The 20,620-nt window shown below is 41.7% G+C and overlaps 1 protein-coding gene across 4 annotated transcripts in view; it reads left to right on the forward strand.

The window, feature by feature from the left end:
• Positions 1 to 20,620, forward strand: part of kmt2d (lysine (K)-specific methyltransferase 2D) — a 245,245-nt gene that overhangs the window by 149,962 nt on the left and 74,663 nt on the right. For 2 of the 4 annotated variants that reach the window (XM_043681828.1, XM_043681829.1), the window contains 7 exons: positions 3,261 to 3,511; positions 3,706 to 3,779; positions 10,655 to 10,705; positions 11,321 to 13,255; positions 14,511 to 14,690; positions 15,428 to 15,585; positions 17,959 to 20,345. In XM_043681828.1, coding sequence (XP_043537763.1) covers positions 3,261 to 3,511; positions 3,706 to 3,779; positions 10,655 to 10,705; positions 11,321 to 13,255; positions 14,511 to 14,690; positions 15,428 to 15,585; positions 17,959 to 20,345 — 5,036 coding nt within the window. The remainder of the gene's footprint in view (positions 1 to 3,260; positions 3,512 to 3,705; positions 3,780 to 10,654; positions 10,706 to 11,320; positions 13,256 to 14,510; positions 14,691 to 15,427; positions 15,586 to 17,958; positions 20,346 to 20,620) is intronic. The other 2 variants (XM_043681826.1, XM_043681827.1) reach the window with 2 other exon arrangements.

Raw genomic sequence — 20,620 nt, forward strand, 5'->3', positions numbered from 1 at the left:
CAGGTCTGATGGCTTCTTACTGTATCAGTCACACCCACAAGCTGTTCAACTACCAAGGACCCATTTGTTAATAACCCTCGACATGTACAACTGGTCACAATTGTACAAACCAATCAGCTACTTGTTGTGGATTGATCGCAATTTGTACACGCTCTGATGCTGTGCCATCTATTTGCACTTACCTGCACTGCTTGCAAAGCAGCAGAGTAAGCATGCCTTATAATGAGTCCAGTAACTTGTTTTTTAAAAGTACCATAATTCCTTCCTCAGTCCTTCGTTGTAAAACAGTCCTTTTCCCAATTCAGTCCACAATCAAAAATAAAGCAAAATGAAAAAAATGCAGTCTTTATACTCCTAAGATAACCTGTGAAGAATTTGTCTTCTCAGATGCTGCCAGACCTGAATTTCTCCAGCACTTAGTTTTTGTTTCAGGTATCCAGCATCTGCAGTACTTTGTTCTGATTTCCTTGCTTTTATATTCCATTACACCTGCAATAAATTGCAACAGTTCACTTGCTGTACCTGCGTACCATCTTTGTGATTCATGTACCAGGGTACCCAAATCTCTCTCCTGCAGTTTTCTGCAAGCTCGATATTGAAATAATATTCTGCTTTCTGTACTCTTCCAAAGAGGGCAGACTCTAATTTTCCCACAGCAATTTTTTTGCTCCCTTACATTTTCTCTATATTTCTTTACAGGTTTGTGCCCTGTTCACAACTTATTTTCCCGCCTATACTTGTAACTTTCTTTCCTGGACTTTCTCCTCTTCGTGCTGTTCACTGTCAGCCTCTTCGTTGCTTTCTTTGAGCACCCTTCTTGGCGATTTGTTATTTCTGTTCCTCAACCATAATGACAGTCAACTTTAGACACACAGCAAATTTAGCAGCCATTCCTTCAATCCCTTCATCCAAATCATTTATGGATATTTTTATTCAACCTGTTCAGAAATGTTATGATACCTCTGGAGCAGGTGGGACTTGAACCCAGGCCATCTGACTTGAAGGTAGGGACAATGCCACTGTCACAAGGCCCTTCCAAGTCATTTATGTAATTGGTAAATAATTGAGGCCCCAGAACTGATTCTTGCAGCAACCATGCCCTGCCAGCCTGCAAATGACCCTTTTATGCACACCATCTGCTTCCTACTTGTCTCACTCTGTGCTGGTAGATGACCTCATTGATCCGCAAGCTGTTATTTTGTGTAGAAATCTACAATATTTCCATTGATTTCCCTCCTTCCTCAAAGAGCTCTAATAAATTTTTGAAACTTTAGTTCCTTTTCGCAAAATTATGTTGACTATGCATAAAGGTTTTCTGAATATTCTATTATAACCTCTTTAATAGTGGTTTCCAGCATTTGCCCATGACAGATGTTAGCCCATAACAACTTATGATTTCCTGCTTTCTGTCTCTCTCTCTCATGAATAGACTTAAGGGGTTAAGTTATGAGGACAGGTTATACAAATTAAGCCTGTTTTCTCTAGAATTTAGAAGTTTAAAGGGTGATCTGATTGAGGTCTTCAAAATATTAACAGGAATAGATAGGATAGACAAAGATAAACTATTTTCACTGGCTGGGGATTCTCGAACCGGGGGCATAGTCTGAGAATTACCATTCAGGAGATATGTTGGAAGCACTTCTATGCACAGAGGTTGATAAAGGATTGCAACTCTCTTCCGCAAACTGCAGTGGTTGCTGAATCAGTTATTGATTTTAAATCTCAGATAATTTTTTTTACTAAACAAAGGGATATGGGCCAAAGGCAGGTATATGGAGTTAGGCTACAGATCAGACATTGGAGAAAGTGAGGAATGCAGATGCTGGAGAGTAAAGTCGAGAGTGTGATGCTGGAAAAGCACAGCAGGTTAGGCGGCATCCGAGGAGCAGGAGAATTGATGTTTCAGGCATAAGCCCTTGATCTCTTTGAATAGTGGAAAGTTCAAAGAGCTAAATGGCCTATTTCTGTTCCTGTATTTTCGGGGGGGAAAGAAACTATGACTCCTAATCTGATGGGACCTCTTCAGAATTTATGGGGTTTAATAAAATTCAAACTTGTGTGTCTACTATCTGAGCAGCAAGTTTTTTTTTAAACAACCTAAGATGTGAGTCTTAGAAATGTGGTGATAGAAAGAGTTCCTGCAAGCTCTTGGTAAATTAATGGAAAGAATAAACTTGTTGCTGAACTTTTTTTCAGTCTTCTGTCTGTCATGTAAGTGTAAAAATACACTGCTATTTTGGAGTCTCCAAACCAAGCTATCAAGAAATCTCTCAGGCTGAATTTGGTTGCCCGATCCAAAGTGTACCTTCCTCCATAATGAGAGAAACATTATGTTGACCGAAACCAATTGAGCAATGAAATGAGATTCATTTTAATAACTACTTTTTTTGTTTTGCAGGATGCAATGTTACATATGTCTGCTTCTACCTACTACCCCAATGTCCCAGCAGTCTGTCTCTATAAATACTCTAAATATTTAATAAGCCCTTTAACTGTGTCTTAATATAATTTAATTGCTGATTTTCAAGAGCTGAGGCAGCAGTACCACCACCAAGTGTGTGCAGGCCTACTGCTGGAAATTAACCATTCAAAATGGTGCATACTGATCACTTCCTGCTGTTCATTGTTTTACCTAACAGCACTGGCTTTAAAGATTGTTTTGAGCAGACTGGAAAAATGCAGATAACCAGTCTACCACTGTAGACTCCAAAAATTGAAATGCATGCTTGGTTAGTCAACAGTACTACCTTGGATTAGAATCTATTGCCAAGCATTGGATTGATTTTCCTTCTCCAATATGTTATCTTGGAACCATGTTGGCTCCAAACAGACTGTTCACCTCAACCCCTTCCTCTAGGAGGATAGTATCTACTCAGTCAGTTCACTGTAGATGTTTTGTCTTTGCAGGGTGTATTGCGCCACTTGGCGATCCTCCTGATTAGCATAATGAGAAATGTAACTGACCCAAGAACGTACATTGCTAGAAACGTATGATAACCCCATCTAACGATTGTTTCACCAATTGGCAATGTAGAGCTACAGCAATGACTGTTTACTAGTTAATGGCAAGTACTGAATCCTGGATGAAATGTTTTCTCATCATCTAGTTTTTCAGTAACTGTCATTTCTAAGTCGTTACAAGTTACATATTTGACTTATTCTTTTTCAGCAAGATGTAAGATGCATTTAGGGCAATTTGTAAAATACTAAACAATGAAAATGAGTTATGTTTGTGTTAGATATTTTTGATTGATTTACAGGGAAAGGAGTATACCTTTCAGCCCAGACAGTGGGGAGCAACAGAGCCCGTGGACAACCCCTGCCACCCCAGCTACCCCGACCACTCCAACGACCCCGACCACTCCTACAGAGGGAGAAGGAGATGGGCTGTCCTACAACCAGCGAAGTATACTTAGATGGGAAAAAGATGAGGCTTTGGGGGAATTATCAACCATATCACCTGTTCTCTACGCGAATATCAACTTCCCGAACCTGAAACATGATTACCCAGGTATGATGTTAGACATAAATTCCAATTTAAGGGCTACTTCATGAATAAAAGCATGCTACATAGTATTGGCCATCTTATAGATTGTGAATAAGTTGTTTTTAATCCTGCGATAGTTGGTGGTAATCTCAAGTGGCTATGTAGAAGTTTCCTTTATTTGTTTTTTTGTTTCTCCACCCTCCCCGCCCCCAAACCAGACTGGGCAAGTCGTTGTAAGCAGATCACTAAGATTTGGAGAAAGGTACCGGCAACTGACAAAGCACCATTTCTGGTAAGTGCTTACTTCCCTTTGATAAATTGTTGTCAGGTGAGATGTCAAAGTAAAGATTCATGGAATTTAAACTGAACTCAATCAGTAGGGAACTAGTGTTAAATTTTGCATGCATTTTACTCTCCACTGTAATTGAGCTAGGCAGTGATGGGATATTTTACAGTTAACTAAGTAGCTTGGTATTTTTGACCAAAACTATTAGAGTACATAGAATGGGTGTGGGACCTTGTGGTTTTTACATACATCCTAAAATTTGTTTTGATCAGAAACAAATCCACAGTGATACACGCTTAATTCCATTTATAGTGCATAATGCAAGAACGTTATCTTTCACCCATTAGGAGTTTAGCCAGTCTAAAGCCACAAGTGCTGTAAATTTGCCACCAATAATGAATGTGCTGGATCCAGATGAATGCTTGTATTTTGTGATGCTTCTACTGTAGAGACCGGTTTCTAATAAGTTACTACTAAAGATTTGTGAAATATTACATTCTGAAGTATGAGTTATCTTGTGTTTAAAGTCATAGAAACAAACTAATTTGCTCTTAAGGTCAGCACAAATGCATATGAACCTCTTGAAACAATATTTGCCAAAACAAAAAGTTGATTTTGAGAAGAATGTGACTCTAGAATCGTTTAATACAAATAACTTAAGATCTAGCAATTATAAAGTCATGTGAATTTGACCATGGGGCAAGCAAATTGAAATTTTCAGACTTTTTAAAAAAACAAACTTTAAAAAGTGACTTATCCATATGATGGCAAATGACTTGTTTGGAGACTTAGAAATTACACCACAGATGAAGGCAGTTCCATCCAGCTAGTCTGTTTTTAACGTTTGCACTCGATGCAAGCAAATTGTTTTACAACAACAATTCACATTTATGTAGCACCTTTTTACTGTCACAGGCCGATTGCAAGTTTTAAAAAAGAATTCTCTCCTATCCTCACTGCCTGTCTATTGTCAGATTGTATCTCAATTTCTTCCCCTTTTTTGAGCGTGTTTTAACCATTCACTCTGTTGTGGGCAATAACTTTGCAAGGAACATGACATGCCACCAAAAGTTGGGAAAAAACAGATATAGGATTTATTTCACATGGACTTGGATGCTTTGAAACACAAGCACAGAAAGAAACCTGTACAGAGTATAAAATCAGAAAGCATAAATGAGATTGTTCAATTAATAATAACTAAAATACCAAAAAAAGAGAAATCGGGGCTTAACAGTGTCCTTGTTTTTACAGATGGAACCCAAAAATCCAAAATTGGTATTAGTCCGGAATTTGTTTGTGGGGTTGGTTGATTAGCTGGCTAGCTGGTCAGCGTTTGAGAAGTTGTCGGCGGTCTCTTCTTTTCTTTTTAAAAATCTCTTGCAAAGTCCTCCTGAGCATTTGCCAGAATGTAACTTCTACTTAACTACTTTGATGAAAGAAACTTTACCAATACAGTGCAAATTCAGGTTGTTGGCTGCTTTCTACAGGCGAGATGCTTTTCTCTTGTAGCCAGAGTTAGCAATGTTGATATTCTGTACATGGTGTACAGAACAATGCTGACCCTTAAACTGTCTTCCATTTCAAAGTCTTAAACTAAAGAAGGCAGTTGGGCTTAATACAGTGGGACTGATGTGACCGAGACTCTTGCAGGAGGAACAGCACTTACCCTTGAGACAAATGCTTACATTGCAGATAACCCCAGGAGTTGATCACGGACAACCGACTAAGTGGAAAGCCATTAATACATCTTGTAAGATGGATGTGATTTGTGATTCAAGAGATGCTCTCGGAGGCAATTGTTATAATATGCTACAGAAATACAATAGTGACCATTCCAGTCTCATTAGGAGGTAGCTGCATCTTGATTGTTTGGATGACATTGACTTCGGGGAGAGTTCCGGAAGGTTATTGCCAGGTTCTGTCACGTGTAGCAGCCATGTTTGTTTGTTAGTTGTTGACGGTTTTGAAAACAGGCATTCAGTAAACATAGATATGTATTTAAAAATTTGGTTTTTACTCCATTTGTGGCAGTAGTTAAATATCCCAAGGCATTTCACAGAAATTTAATCAGACAGAGAAGGCTGACATTAAACAAATAAACCAAAGAACTGTAGGTGCTGGAAAGAAACAAAAACAAATAGAATCCCTACGCAGTGGAAGCAGGCCATTCAGCCTTTTGAGTGCACACTAACCCTCCAAAGAGCACCCCACCCAGACCCAATCCCCCACCTACCCCTGTAACCTTGCATTTCTTATGGCTAATCCACATAACCTGCATACTATGGGCAATTTAGCATGGCCAATCCACTTAATCAGCACATGTTTAGACATAATTAGAGAAACTATGGGCCTGGCAGCATCTGGAGAGAAAGCAGAGTTAACATTTTGGGTCCAGTGACCCTCATTCAGAACTGACGGTAGCTAGAAAAAGATTGGCATTTTTGTTGAAGGTGTAGTGTGGGGAGGAGTAAACAATAGGTGGAGATGGAATGCAGAGAGGGAGAGAGAGACAACAGCAGTTGGGTAGCCAAAGAAATGGGTAAACATCAGACTGAGAGAATCAATAGCTATTAATGAGGACAATTAATAGCTGAGACAGGATTGTTTGTGCTAGCAGCCCAAGTGGTATAATGTCCTAGTGTGTGTGGTTTCAGGTTAGGAAATGGGAGAAAGTGTTCAGGTCTTAAAATTATTGAACTTAATATGGAGTCCTAGAGGCCGCTGTGACCCCGAGTGGAAAATGAGATGTTGTTCTTCCAGTTTGTGCCGAGGCTCATCAGAGCACTGCATTAAGCCAGAGAAACAGATGTTGGCCTGGGAGCAAGGTGGTGTTCAGGTGGCAGGCTACCAGAAACTCAGGGTCATTTTTGCAGATATTCTGCAAAGCGGTTACCAAGTCTGTCATTTGTCTCCTGGGTGTAGAGGCGAACCACATTGTGAGCAGTAAATACAGTAGACTGGATTGAATGAAGTGCAAGTAAATCGCTGCTTCACTTGGAAGGTGTGTCAGGATCTTCGATGATGGGGAGGTGAACGGGCAAGTGTTACACCTTCTGTGATTACATGGGAAGTGCCTTAAGGGAATGGGGAGTCATTGAGAACGGCGGAAGAATGGATCACGGTATTCTGGAGGGAATAGTCCCTGTGGAAGGCTGACAAGGGAGGAGAGGGGAATGTATGTCTGGTGGTGCCATCCCGCTGGAGATTGCATGAATGTCAGCTAATGATCCTTTGCCTGGTGGATGCTGATGAGCTAGCACATGAGGGCAAGGGGGACTCTATTGGTGTTGTGGGAAGGAAGAGAGGGTTTGATGGCCAAAGTGCCCAAGATAGATGGGACATGGCTGAGGGCACAGTTGACCATGGTGGTGAGGAATCCTCAATTGTGGAAGAAAGGTGGTAATTTCAGAGGCCCCCTTGGAGAAGTTGGTATCCTTGGAACAGATGAGACTGAGAACCTGGGAGAATGAAATAGGCTTTTCAGGAAGTGGGGTGAGTGGATGTATAGCCTAAGTAACTGTGGAAGTCAGTGGGTTTGTAGTGGATATCAGTGGCCATTATCCCCATAAATGGAAACCTGTCAAGAAAGGGAAGGGAGGAGTCAGAGATGGGCCAGATGAAGGTGAGAGCAGGTTGGAAATTGGAAGCGCAATTGAATAATATATCCAATTCCAGACGAGAGAGGGAAGCAGTACCGAATGATGTTATTGGTGTACCAGAGAAACAGTTGTGGGTGAGGGCCAGCGTAGGACTGGAACAAGAAATGTTCCATGTACCCACAAAGGGGCAGGCGTACCTGGGGCCCATGCGGGTACCCATTGCCACACCTTGATCTGAAGGGTGTGACTGGAGTTAAAGGAGTTGTTCAAAGTGAGGTTGAGCTTGTCCAGGCATAGTGTGGTCCAAGATGAGGATAGTTCAGGCCTTTTGTCCATGAAGAAGCAGAGAGTTCTGAGACCATCTTAAGGGGGGGTGGACATGTAAAGGGATTGCACATCCATGGTGAAGAGAAGGCTGCTGGAGCCGGTAAATTGCAAATTCTGAAACTAATGTGAAGCATCATGGGTGTAAGTGGGAAGGGACTAGACAAGGGGAGAAAATAATCAAGGTAGAAAAGGATACATTCTGTGGGGCAGGAACAGGCAGAAACAGAAGGTCTGCCTAGGCGGACCTGTTTGTGGGTTTTGGGAAGGAGGTAGAAGTGGGCTATGTGGGTTTGGGGGACTGTGAGCATGGCGACAGTGGTAGGAGGATGGGTGGGAGAGATCCCCTGATGAAATGGGATTCGTAATTGTTGTGGATGCAGTAGCTTGATCCTCAATGGTAAAGTCCTGGTCCAGGGAGAGAGAGGAGGTGGTGTCAGAGAGCTGCTGCTCAGCCTCAGCAATGTAGAGGTCAGGATGCCAGGCAACAACAGCACCATCCTTGTCAGCAGGCTTGATTACCAAGCTGTTGTTGGATCTGAGAGCACAGAATGCAGTCAGTCAGAAGTAAAGGGAGTGCAGAGAAATCTGGCATTTGGACAGTTGGTTAAGTAAAGTGTGTGTGTTGGAGGTGGTTGAAGGGGCGTAAAATGAGTTTTACCCAAAGAAATGGGCTGGCAGGCGAAGGCGACAGAAGAGTCCAATGTCATGTGCCTCAAAATTCATTTGAAGTGGGATGCAGAAGGATCAAACTAAGACCTTCACCAAGTACAGAGGTTGACAACCTTCCAAAGATGGGGACAGTTAAAACAAATTACCCAAAAGCAGTTTAAGGAGGCAAGGCAATGGAGAATTTAGGGACAGAATTGCAATCTTGCAACTGAATGCTTGTCTATTAATTATGGGCAAAGGAAGGTGAGAGTGCGCAAGAGTAGAATTGATGAAATCCTATATTTTAGAGAGGTTGTATACCTGGAGGAAGTTACAAAGATGGGGAAGGGAGTAAGGTGATTTGAAGACTCTGTATTAGTTCAGTAATGTGACCATGATGCCACCATCTGGAGTAGTTCAAGATGATTGGAGGATGGCAAATGTTATTCCCTTGTTCAAGAAAGGGATTAAGGATAATGCTGGGAATTACAGACCAATCATGCTTACGTCTGTGGTCGGCAAAGTATTGGAGAGACAATATTTATGATTACTTGGAAAACCATTGTTTCATTAGAGATTGTCAGCATGGCCTTGAGAGGCATAGGTCATGCCTTATTGAATTCTTTGAGAATGACAAAGTGCGTTGTTGAAGGTAGAGCAGTGGACGTGGTATACATGGATTTTAGCAAGGTGTTTGATAAGGTTCCACATGGTTGGTTCATTCAGAAAGTAAGGCGGCATGGGATACAGGGAAATCTGGCTGTCTGTTTGCAGAATTGGGTGGCCCATAGAAGGCAGAGGATGGTGGTAGATGGAAAGTATTCTGCCTGGAGTTCAGTGACCTGTGGTGTTTCGCAGGGATCGTTTTGGGACCTCTGCTCTTTGTGATTTGATTTATAAATGACTTGGATGAGTAAGTGGAAGGGTGGATTTGTATGTTTGCCCATGACACAAAAGTTGGTGGAGTTGTCGATAACATGCAACGGGACATTGACAGGATGCAGAGCTGGGCTGAGAAGTGGCAGATGGAGTTTAACCTGTAAAAGTGTGAAGTGATTCAGTTTGGAAGGTCGAAATTGAATGCAGAATACAGGGTTAAAGGCAAGATTCTTGGCACTGTGAAGGAACAGAGGGATCTTGAGGTCCATCTCCATAGATCCCTCAAAGTTGCCACCCAAGTTGACAGGGTTGTTAAGAAGGCGTATGGTGTGTTGGCTTCCATTAGCAGGGGGATTGAGTTTAAAACCCACAAGGTTATGCTGCAGCTCCATAGAGCCCTGGTTAGACCACACTTGGAATATTGTGTTCAGTTCTGGTCGCCTCAATATAGGAAAAATGTGGAAGTTTTAGAGGGGGTGCAGAGGAGATGTACCAGGATGCTGCTGGACTGGAGGGCACATCTTGTGAAGTAAGGTTGAGGGAGCTTGGGCTTTTCTCATTGGAGTGAAGAAGGATGAGAGGTGACTTGATGGAGTTATCCAAGATGTTGAGAGGCATAAATAGTGGGTAGCCAGAGACATTTTCCCAGGGCGGAAATGTCTGTCATGAGGGGACACAATTTTAAGGTGATTGGAAGAAGGTTTAGGAGAGATGTCAGAGGTAGGTTCTTTATACAGAGTGGTGGGTGCATGGAATGCACTGCCAACGGTGGTAGCAGAGTCGGACACATAAGGGACATTTAAGCGACTCTTGGATAGGCATATGTAGGGTATGTAGGTTAGTCTGATCTTAGAGTAGGCTAAAAGGCTGGCACAACATTGAGGGCCGAAGGACCTGTACTGTGCTGTACTGTTTTATGTTCGATGTTCTATATTCTATACCTGCTGCATGTCTTGTTTCTAACTTCTGATAATGTACGTTTTTTTTTAAAAAAAGTCACTTCACTACTTTCTTCCTTGAGCAGATGCCATTCTTACTGATGCATTAATGTGTTTGCTCAGAAATGCAAACCGCTCTATTAAAACAACGCTCTAATAACATTACATAAATTCACATCTCTTGCAAAAGATATGGTTTAAAAGATTAGTTGCTGCGCACCATCGGTGAAAGCTGAAGGAGGCTTGATACGGTGCCTGCAATTTTTGGATATTATGCATCATGACTTGTGCTAGCTTCGAAGTTGTGTTATGGATCCATTTTGTCTTTGAGATGAATTGATAATGGCCTGTTCATTCCACAGATCAGCTCAGAGGGCCCTGTGGCTGAAGTCATCTGCAGGTCACCTGTTCCATACAGATTTCTTTAGATGACAAATTGTTTTGATCTTCAACATGCTGTTTTATATCTAACTTCTTTCTTGCTTTTCAGCAAAAGGCCAAAGACAACAGGGCAGCTCAGCGCATCAACAAAGCACAGAAGGTAATTTAGCTTGGCTCTTTACCTGGAGCGTGCCTAAATTAATTGATTAGTTTAATTAGAGGGTGTTTGAAATTGTGTCTTGTGATTTTCAAGTGTTATTAAAGGCAGTATGTATATATTCGCAGCTTTAGATTGTCCCTTATACAGTATTAATATATGTATTTATATTATTGCCTTACATTGAAACTAGTTTGTAGTGCTTCACACTCTCTGAATTACTTTGAAGCGTCTTGATAGTCCTTTGTGCTCAAGGGTGACCTTTGTTGAAAGGTGAATTCATCCTTCATTTTTAAACTTTCATCAGGGTTCAAAAGATTGCTTCTGTGTATGCTTGCTCTGTTTTTGCCATTTAGAGGACAACAATGCATTAGTTCTTTTACCAACTGTCAACATCATGTAACCGTGATTACCTATTAGATTTTCACAATTATAGTGAAATTACATACTTTTAGCTTGTGTTTATATACTCTTGCATCTTTCTCATTATTCACTGTGACATCTTCATTTGCATTCAAGAGCCAAGTTGACTTGTCCTGATCAGCCCTCTCCCTTCTCCTGCACCTCTCTGAATAAATTAACCCAACATATAAGGAATTTTTCCTTTTGTTTTCACAGCAAGTTGATATGCAAGGTAACAGGCAGCCCAAAATTGAGAGACCAGATGTAAAACAGGATCGTAAACCACCCCGTCATCTGCAAACCTTGACTCAGAATACTGCAGTGAGCAATCTCACTTCTGCAACGTTAGTTGGGGGGAATTCCAGTTCGCCAGCAGAACTAAGGATTGAAGGTTTACGCCAGAATTCTTCTTTATACGGTAACAAATCATTTACTACCTCGGCCAATGAATTTGTGAAATTGCAGTCAGCAAGCCCATCGTCTACAGACTCCAACAGTGATTTGTTTCCAAAACTGCACATGCAGTCTCCAACTGGAATTGTAGCCCAGGATCCTTTTGGGCATTCACTCACACCATACCCTCAGGAACCAAACGTTCAGTCTTCCAGTAATCCAAGTCAAGCACCAGCATGGAACAGCTCCCATCACCAATCGGGTGTACCTCGTCCTGTTGTTCCAGGCCGACCACAGCTTGTTGGTTCTTCGGAGCTGCATTCTACAACAGCAGGCACGTCACACCATCAGCTCCCTTTAACTCCTGACTCTTACCTTCGATCTAGAGTGCTCGGTGAGTCGCATGATAGCCACACAGTTGATCAGCCTTTAGGAAGTCCAGGGTTTCGTTCATCGCAGGCAACAGATTGTTACGCGAAACCAACTGAAACTTTAGCATTACCATCATCAACTGGGGAACAGTTAAGGCGACTCTCAGATTCAGAAGTTGGAGCACAGCATACCAGAAATGAACAGTATACAGGAGTCATGAGGCAAGATTTGAGTGCAAATTCCTTGGCACTTTACAGAGCTGCAATGTTGGATCCAAGTATGAATGTACGGTCACTCTCTGATGGGAGGGACAGAGATATCTTCAAAGCACCTTTAACTCCCAGATCATCGTATATGGACCAAACGCCCATAGTACCTACTCAGCGTTCTCAGGAACTACACCCTCAGTCTCAGGGTGTCTCACCACAAACTCAGACAGATTTGTACAGGCAGTCTCCTTCTACACCATTTTCTGATCCATATCATCAACCTCCTTTGACACCACGGCCATCTTCTAGCGAAAGCTGCTCTCCGCTACCTCCTAAATCTCTCCCTTCTGATTCTCTTTCCAGGGTCCCCATGAGTCCACAGTCTCAGTGCAGTTCACCATTGACACCCAGGCCACATTCCAATGAGACATTTTCTCAGTCTCCCATTGCTTCTAGATTCCAATCACCAGATCCTTATTCTAGGCCACCTTCAAGAGATCCTTATGCTCAGCTTCACAAGCCACAGAGACCCCAAATGGTTGACACAGGATTTAAATCCTCACCAGTGCCTCATGGGCAGCCACCTGGTACAATTCCGCATTCAGCAATGTTTTCTCAACACACTGACAGCTTAAAAACAGCTTATGTAATGCAGCCTCAATCGCCAAGACCTCACTCTTTTGATGCATGTTCCAAGACGTTTACCAGTGCTCAGCCACAAAGTCCATTTCCATTCACTTCTTCACCAGGCGATATGGTGAAAGAAACCCATTCTCAGCAGTCAATATCTCAGATGCCGCGAGCAAATAATTTTCCACAAAGTCACCTGATGGGCAGCCAGCTCAATACAAATGATGCTCATTGTCCTCCGCTCAATGCCAATAATCAGTCAGGACTTCCAGATTCAGCATCTATCACGAGAGATGAAACTTTCACCAATATGCCTTTACGGCCATCCTTGATCAAGCAAGATACACTACCTTTGCAGCAAGATTGTTCGTACCAAACTTCAAGCAGCCGTTCAGTGACTGATTCATCTCCATCAGAGAGAAGCAGTGAGAGTTCCACACCGGTGCATCCCCCGGCATCTCCCAGCAGAGATTTGCATGAGCTTCCATTTAACAGGGGAGCACAAACTGGCAATCTCAGTCAGACAGAGCTGGAGAAACAGAGACAGGTTAGAATCTGTAGTATTCCATGAAACTGATTACATACACTTGCCAACTGTTATTTTAAGTTAGAATTATCACACTTGGTTATAGTTAACTGTTGCAATCACAGGTCACTGGGAAGCAAGAAGATAATGAAACGTTATTAGTGTCAGTTGTGGCTAAATGGCTGTGATTCTGTCCTGTTTCATTTTAGAAGGATGTATGTTCATGTTATATCCCAGACAAAATTGTTACACTACCTGAGTTATATATTGATTATGAATGTTAAACCAAGGCCCTGGTTTCCCTGTCTGGATATAAAAGATCTCGTGGCACTATTTTGAAGAACAGACATATTTCCCCAGTGTTTTAATCAGCAGTTACCCCATAATCTCTGCTGCTTTGTCCCCCAGCAATTATGTCAATTGTTTGAATGTGAGGGTTAAACATAAGATTTGCAAGTTCGCTGGTGCCACAAAACTAGGTGGAACTTGAGTTGAGAATACAACAAGGCCCCCAAGAAGATTTAAACAGGCTTACTGAGTAGACAAAAATTTGGCAGATGGAATATATGGAAAAATCTGAAGTTTTCTACTTTAGAATTCTTTACTACAGTGTGCTGTGGAGGTTCAGTAATTGAGTATATTCAAACATATTTCTGTTTATTTCTGGATATTGAAGATGTAGAAGGAAATGGGAATAGTATGGGGCAAAGGCATTGAGGAAGATGATCAGCCATGATCTCATTGAAGGACTGAGTAGCTTATTCCTGCACCTATTTCCTATGTTCCTTTCACTAAAGCAGATCATCTGTCATGATTAGACTCTTTTTTTTAAATTGGTGAGACCTTGCTCTGCATGAATTAACTGCCAAGTTTCCTACCTTACAGTAGTGACTAGACTTAAAAAGATTTATTTCTGAATAGCCGTGGGGGATATCCTGAGATCTCAAAATCCGGTATATAAAAGAAAAGTGTTTTTCTCCCCCCATTTGAATATCTTTTCAGTTAACTGATGCTGGATCCTTGTTTGGGGAGTTCTTAATATACCTTTGTGCAGTCTGTTATGGGTTGAGGTGATCCAAGTGATCTGTTTTTTAAGCATTGACCAAACTTGCCAGTTGCTTTGAAAGATAGTATTACTGGACAGCTTAGAATTTAACTTCCATCATCTCTGGACTATAAACAATTGCTATAATTGCTGCAGTTTAGATCTCTATTTAATGAAAAAATTACAACTTTTGTTGAAATGCAATTCCTTTAAGTATCTTTGTCTTTTCAGCGGCAGAGATTGCGTCAGCTTTTGATCCGTCAGCAAATACAACGGAATAACTTGCGACAGGAGAAAGAACAGGCTGCTGCATGCGGGGGAGGCACTACTACAACTAGTTGGTCGCAAGAAAGTTCAAACCAGCCCCATGAGCTACAGACAAGAGCACCACCTCCATACCCCCTCTCCCAGGTACCTACTGATATTGGTTGTCTGGTATTTTAAACAACTTCCCGTACTGTCTCCTTTTCATCAATTAATATCTGGGCTAATTGATAACATGAATTGTACTTAGTTGAACAGTTACGCTTCGGTTTTTCATGTGTAGGAGCTTGAAAAAACTAATGGTTCTCCCATTCCCCTCCAATGTGTGTTCTGCTGCTTCATTTTAGAAGGTAAAATCTTCCACATATGTGAATATTCATTGCAGATCCTTCTGAAGCCACCTCTGTCCCAAACCTGACCACTTGGCTATAGTTAGTCAAATCATTTCCAGATCTCAGATGTACTAAGGTGGAGTTTGAAGTTTGATATTCTGTCATATTGCAGTTATTGAGACAGCGCAGCATTTGCAGTTTATCTTGGATTTATCAACCATCGTATCACAACTCCGAAACATCATGTTTCAAAAGAGCAAATTTGCAGGACTTCAAAGTTCATCGCTCCTGAAGTACTCAAGAACAATTGAGACAGTCATTATGTGGATCTTATGGCCCTCCAAGTAACGATGAGGCAACTTGCTCGTTATTCTATTTTGGTAGTGATAGTTGAGGGAAAATATAAGCGAGGTCATAATCTAACATTTCTGGATTGCTGTAAGAGCTTTTTACTGTAAAGGATCTGACAACTTAAACTGCTTTAATTTACTTTTGCAGTACACAAGTTAATTTTTTTTAAGAAATATAAATCTTGATTTTTGCTTATTGTAGGATCGGTCTGGCCTGAGAGGGCTAATCCCTGGCTCAGGAAATGGAAGACTAATAAATCCGGTGGTCATAGATAAACAGCGATTGTTTCCTCAGGATGAGAATCTGTGTAGGCCTCCACAGCCAGGCAGTACCCCTACTGGTGAAGTAAACACGTCCAGGTACTTGCAATCTAACTAATATCTATTTGTATTTAAATAGTCGTATGTACTGGTTAACTTGGTAGAGCAGTCTGTTAAAGCATAAGGGGCTAGCTGAAAGTTTAAAAACTATCTTTGTCGCCATGTTATTGGCCCAATTAGAAAGAAGGCATTGCTGGAAAATGAAATGGATTAAAGGTCTGTGGGGTTGCATTTGGATGAGATCTTGACTTTTCAATTCGGAATGAAAAAGAGCAAGAAACAATTCAAATAGTTCTAAGTTGGAAGAGGGTTATTTCAATGTGATGAAAAGAAAGCCGATTAGGGTAAAATGGAGCTGGAGATTGCTTCATAATTCTTTCCTGTCAGTGGGTAATGTTTAAGGAACAGATGCTTCAAATGCAAGCTAGTTCATTCCAACAATTGTAAAGGAACCAAAGCAGGGGTCCTTGGATGGTGAGGGGGGTAGAGATTATGATGAAGCAAAAGTGGAAATCATGTTCCACAAATTTGATTGACCTTTGAATAGGTGACCAAGAAGATAGGTGAAGGCAGAGTAATAGACGTTATCTACAACGACTTTAGGAAGACCTTCAACAAGGTTCCGCACGGTAGACTAGTTAGTAAGGTTAGATCACATGGGAATCGAGGGAGAGCTAGCCATTTAGATACAAAATTGACTTGATGGTAGGAGAGATGGAGAGGATAGTAGTAGAGGGTTATTTTTCAGATTGGAGGCCTGTGACTAGCAGTGTGCCGCAAGAAACAGTATTGGATCCATTGTTGTTTGTCATTTATATAATTGATTTTGATGAGAATATTAGAGGCATGATTAATAAGTTTGCAGATGACATCAAAATTAGTATAGTGGATAGTGAAGAAAGTTATCTAACAGTACAACGGGTCCTTGATCAACTCGGCCAATGGGCTGAGGAATGGCAGCTGGATTTTAATTCAGATAAATGTGAGGTGTTGCATCTTGATAAGAAACCAGGGCAGGACTTGCAGAGTTAATGGGTTCTTGGGGAGTGTTATCGAACAGAGACACCTAGGGGTGCAGTTATATAGCTCTTTGAAAGTGGTGTCACAAGTAGACAGTGTGACAAAGAAGACATTTGACACGCTCACCTTCATCGGTTAGGACATTGTGTATTGGAGTTGGGACAGATACAGCTGTACAAGACATTGATAAGGCCACATTTGGAGTACTGCATACAGTTCTCGTCGCCCTGCTATAGGAAGGATGTTATCAAACTGGAAAGCATGCAAAAAGAATTTACGAGGATATTACACTGACTAAAAGGTTTGAGTTATAAAGGAGAGACTGGATAAGCTGGGACCTTTTTCCCTGGAGCATAAGAGGCTGAGGTGTGACCTTTTATAGAGGTATATCAAATCATGAGGAGTGTAGATAAGGTGAGTAGCCAGGGTTTTTTCCTCAGGGTAGGGTAGTCCAAAAGTAGAGGGCATAAGTTTTAGGTGAGAGGAGTAAGATTGAAAAGGGACTTGAGGGGGATGTTTTTCTCACAGCAATGAGCTGCCAGAGGAAGTGAAAAAGGCTGGTACAATTACAACATTTAAAAGACATTTGGACAGGTGCATGGATGGAAAAGGTTGAGAGGGATATGGGCCAAATGAGATTAGTTTAGTTTAGGAAACCTGGTCAGCATGGATGAGTTGGGCTGTTTCGTTGCTGTATGACTCTACAGACTCTGTAACAAAGGAGGATGGGTGCTGAATGTCAGCCGAGTTCTTCAGGTGAAAAATCTGATCAAGCACAATCTGTCGACTTGAGAGATGGAGGAAAATAAGGCAGGCAAAGTGAAAGCATGCAAATACTGGAAATGCCCAGCAGTGAAATGTCCACATCTGGAGTTCAGAGGATGGTTCATATTTCAGGTTGATCTTTTCGTGAGCATGGGATATAATCTAAATGCCCAGTTCTGTTGATATTTTGCATTGTTGGATTTTTTTTTAAATCATTGGAGATCAGATTGAAGGTTTTTGGAATGATAATATTAGATTGCAGGGAATTATATCCTTAATATTAAATCATAGGGAAATTGGAATAATTTCAGTGTGCCAATAAGGGATCCAGTCAAGGTAAAATGGAACTGAAGATTTGCAGGAAGGAAATATGGGGTAAGAGTGCAATCCCAACTGGTGACTGCAACAAACCTTCTGTATTGCTAAGGACACTTGCACTTTCTAAAGATGTTGAGGTTGGATGAATTTTTTTCCATGTTCCCTGAAGTTGTTAGTCACTAATTCTTTTAAACAAGTTGAGTGAGATGTTATTGCTAGGATCTGTTCATTAATAATGTCTTAAAAGTATTCCCATTTTAAAGGGAACTCTGACTAAAGATTGCTGCTTTCCATTATTTATATCCACAGTTGCATATTTTTTTCTAGACAATCAGGAGTTGGTAACCCGCAAGGATTTCACCCAAGAAGCTTACCAGCTGCTCAACAACAACAGTGGCAGCAGCAGTTAGCACAAAGACTTCCTGGACAGACTCGTTTCCAGCAACCTGAGGCTTTGCATGTTAGCAGGCCTGCAATGACCATGCAAATGAACAACACAACTGGACTTAACCCTCGACTTGCCACTCAAATCACTTTTCAAAATGCACAGCAACAAATTGTGGCTTCACCAATTCCTGTGAGCCCTCAGTACATAGAACTGAGACACAATTCCCAACGTTTACCCATTGCTGCCCAATTGACACAGCGTGCTCCCCAGCCAAGACCGCGTCTTCCACTACCAAATCAAGAAATCAATCAGTATGTGCACCAAATGCAAGGATGCAAGGTCATGTCAAGGGGTCCAGGTACACCTTTGTCGCAGTCACCAGTTGGGATTGCACTCTTGCCCCAGCAGAATATCTCTGCTCAGTTGCCGCCATCTCCTCAATCAGTGGAAGTATCAAATGCCCAACAGCATATCCAAACAAAAGAGCCTTTAGAATCTACTGCACAAGTTCAATCACAACAGGTGTTTCAAACTACTTCATCGACATCATCCTCTCCTAGTTGCTGCTCAGACAGTTTGAAAGATAGCTCTGTATCCTTTCCACTTAACTCTGTCCCATCGATGTCCAGTGTAGTTACAGAGCATGCAGATTTAGATCCTCGGAAAATCCCTTGTGATGATTCAGTAGAAAAAGCCTTAGATGAAGAACTTGACTCGCCTAAAGAGCTAGATGAAGAAGATGACCTTGCCAATCTGAGTCTTGACCCAGACAGTAAGACAGATGATGAGCTTGGTAACCTTGATAACCTAGAAACCAATGACCCCCATCTAGATGATCTCTTGAAGTGTGAAGAGTTTGATCTACTGGCCTATACTGACCCTGAGCTAGACACAGGTGACAAAAAGGACATTTTTACAGAGCAGTTACGTTTAGTAGAATCTGCAAATGAGAAGGCAGAGGAAGGTCAGGATATTCTAGCTCATCAAGATGCTGTAAACCCTGCAATTAAAGGTACACTCAATAAAGTTAACAAATCTGATTTGGAAAAAACGGCAAAGGGAGATGAGCGTGAAAAAACATTGCCTAAATCCAATGTTGTTGCAGATACACTGTCTACATCCGATAGGGTTATGTGTGGATCAGTGAATAATGTCACTTCAGAGACAAACAGTAACAATCAGTGCAGTGATCCAGTTAACAGGTCCCCATCTACTGACGATCCTCCCAAACCTACTCTTGATCTAGTACTGAAGGTTGAGGAGAATATCTCCAAAAATTCACCCTGCCAATTTGTAGCAAATACATCTGACGCACAGACAGTTTTGATAAAATCAGAAAGTCAGTCAAAGGGAAATGGTGAGAGAGGGGCAGCATCAGTGCTACTCAGTATTGGAACTGGCCTTAGTGTTAACGTAAGTGTAGCGCAATGTCATAGCACTGAATGTACTACCAGTGGAACACAAACTACTGCTCAAAGTGGTACAGTTGCTTCAAGTGGTCATGGGACTACACATATTTCCAGCAATGGTCATTCTAACTTGGATTTAGAAAGTAAACCTTGTACATCTTCGGCTCAGTTAGTATCAAAGATACCACTAGCTGCCCAGTCTAGACCAACAATAGATAAACTTGGACTAGACGAGATGTGCCATCACGTGTCCAGTATGGAACCAAAACGTCGATCTGTGGATGACCTTGTTAAGGTAGAGAGTTCCCTGGAAGCAAGTGAGCTTCCACTACTCCTCCATGACTTACTTGAGCAAGAGAAAATGGAATTGCAGCAGCAACAATTGGGAGGATCACAGTGTATACCACCGCAACAACCGCAGCAACATTCAACACCAAAGGCTCTCCAAGTTCTGCAACAACTTGAGGTTTCACATCAACAGAGTCATCCAGGACTTTCTCAACACCTTTCAACAACACAGCAATCTCAGCACCTTGAGGGGCCATCACAAAATTTAAACCTACCACAACAACATATCCTGGGAGTGATACAGCATCATCACTTGGGGATCCCAAGATCTCTTCCATCTTCCCAGCAGCAACAGTTGACAGCGTCACAGCAACGGCTTGGAACCTCACCACATGTCGTCATGTCGCAGCAGCAGCATGTGGCAACAGGACAACACGCACCGCAGCAGTTGGTGGCTACGCAACAGAATCAGCATATGACCTCACCACAATTGCTGCCAACTCAGCAGTTGGCTGTTTCGCAGTTGGGCATCATGCAGCAGACGCAGCAAGTTGTGATGCAACAGCAGCAACAATTAGCCAATGCTTTCTTCCCAGATACAGGTACAGTAGGTAATGAGCAAACTTGCAAATAATTTCTTTTTGGTTGTCTGGAATTGGCTGATGCACTAAATTAGCAATATAATTGTTTGAATGCTGCTTTGTGTAGTTCATGTGGGTAGTAATAGGTTTTCTATGTATCTTGGCCATTGTTCCTGCTGCACGCAGCACCAAAGAAAAACAAGATATACCAAGTCATAGATCTTGTTGTTTATGGAATCTTGGTGTCGCAAAATGACTGTTGCATTTACTGTCACTGTGCTTCAAAGTAATTCATAATGTGTGAA

This window comes from Chiloscyllium plagiosum, chromosome 43 (assembly GCF_004010195.1).
Source record: "Chiloscyllium plagiosum isolate BGI_BamShark_2017 chromosome 43, ASM401019v2, whole genome shotgun sequence".
NCBI lineage: Eukaryota > Metazoa > Chordata > Chondrichthyes > Orectolobiformes > Hemiscylliidae > Chiloscyllium > Chiloscyllium plagiosum.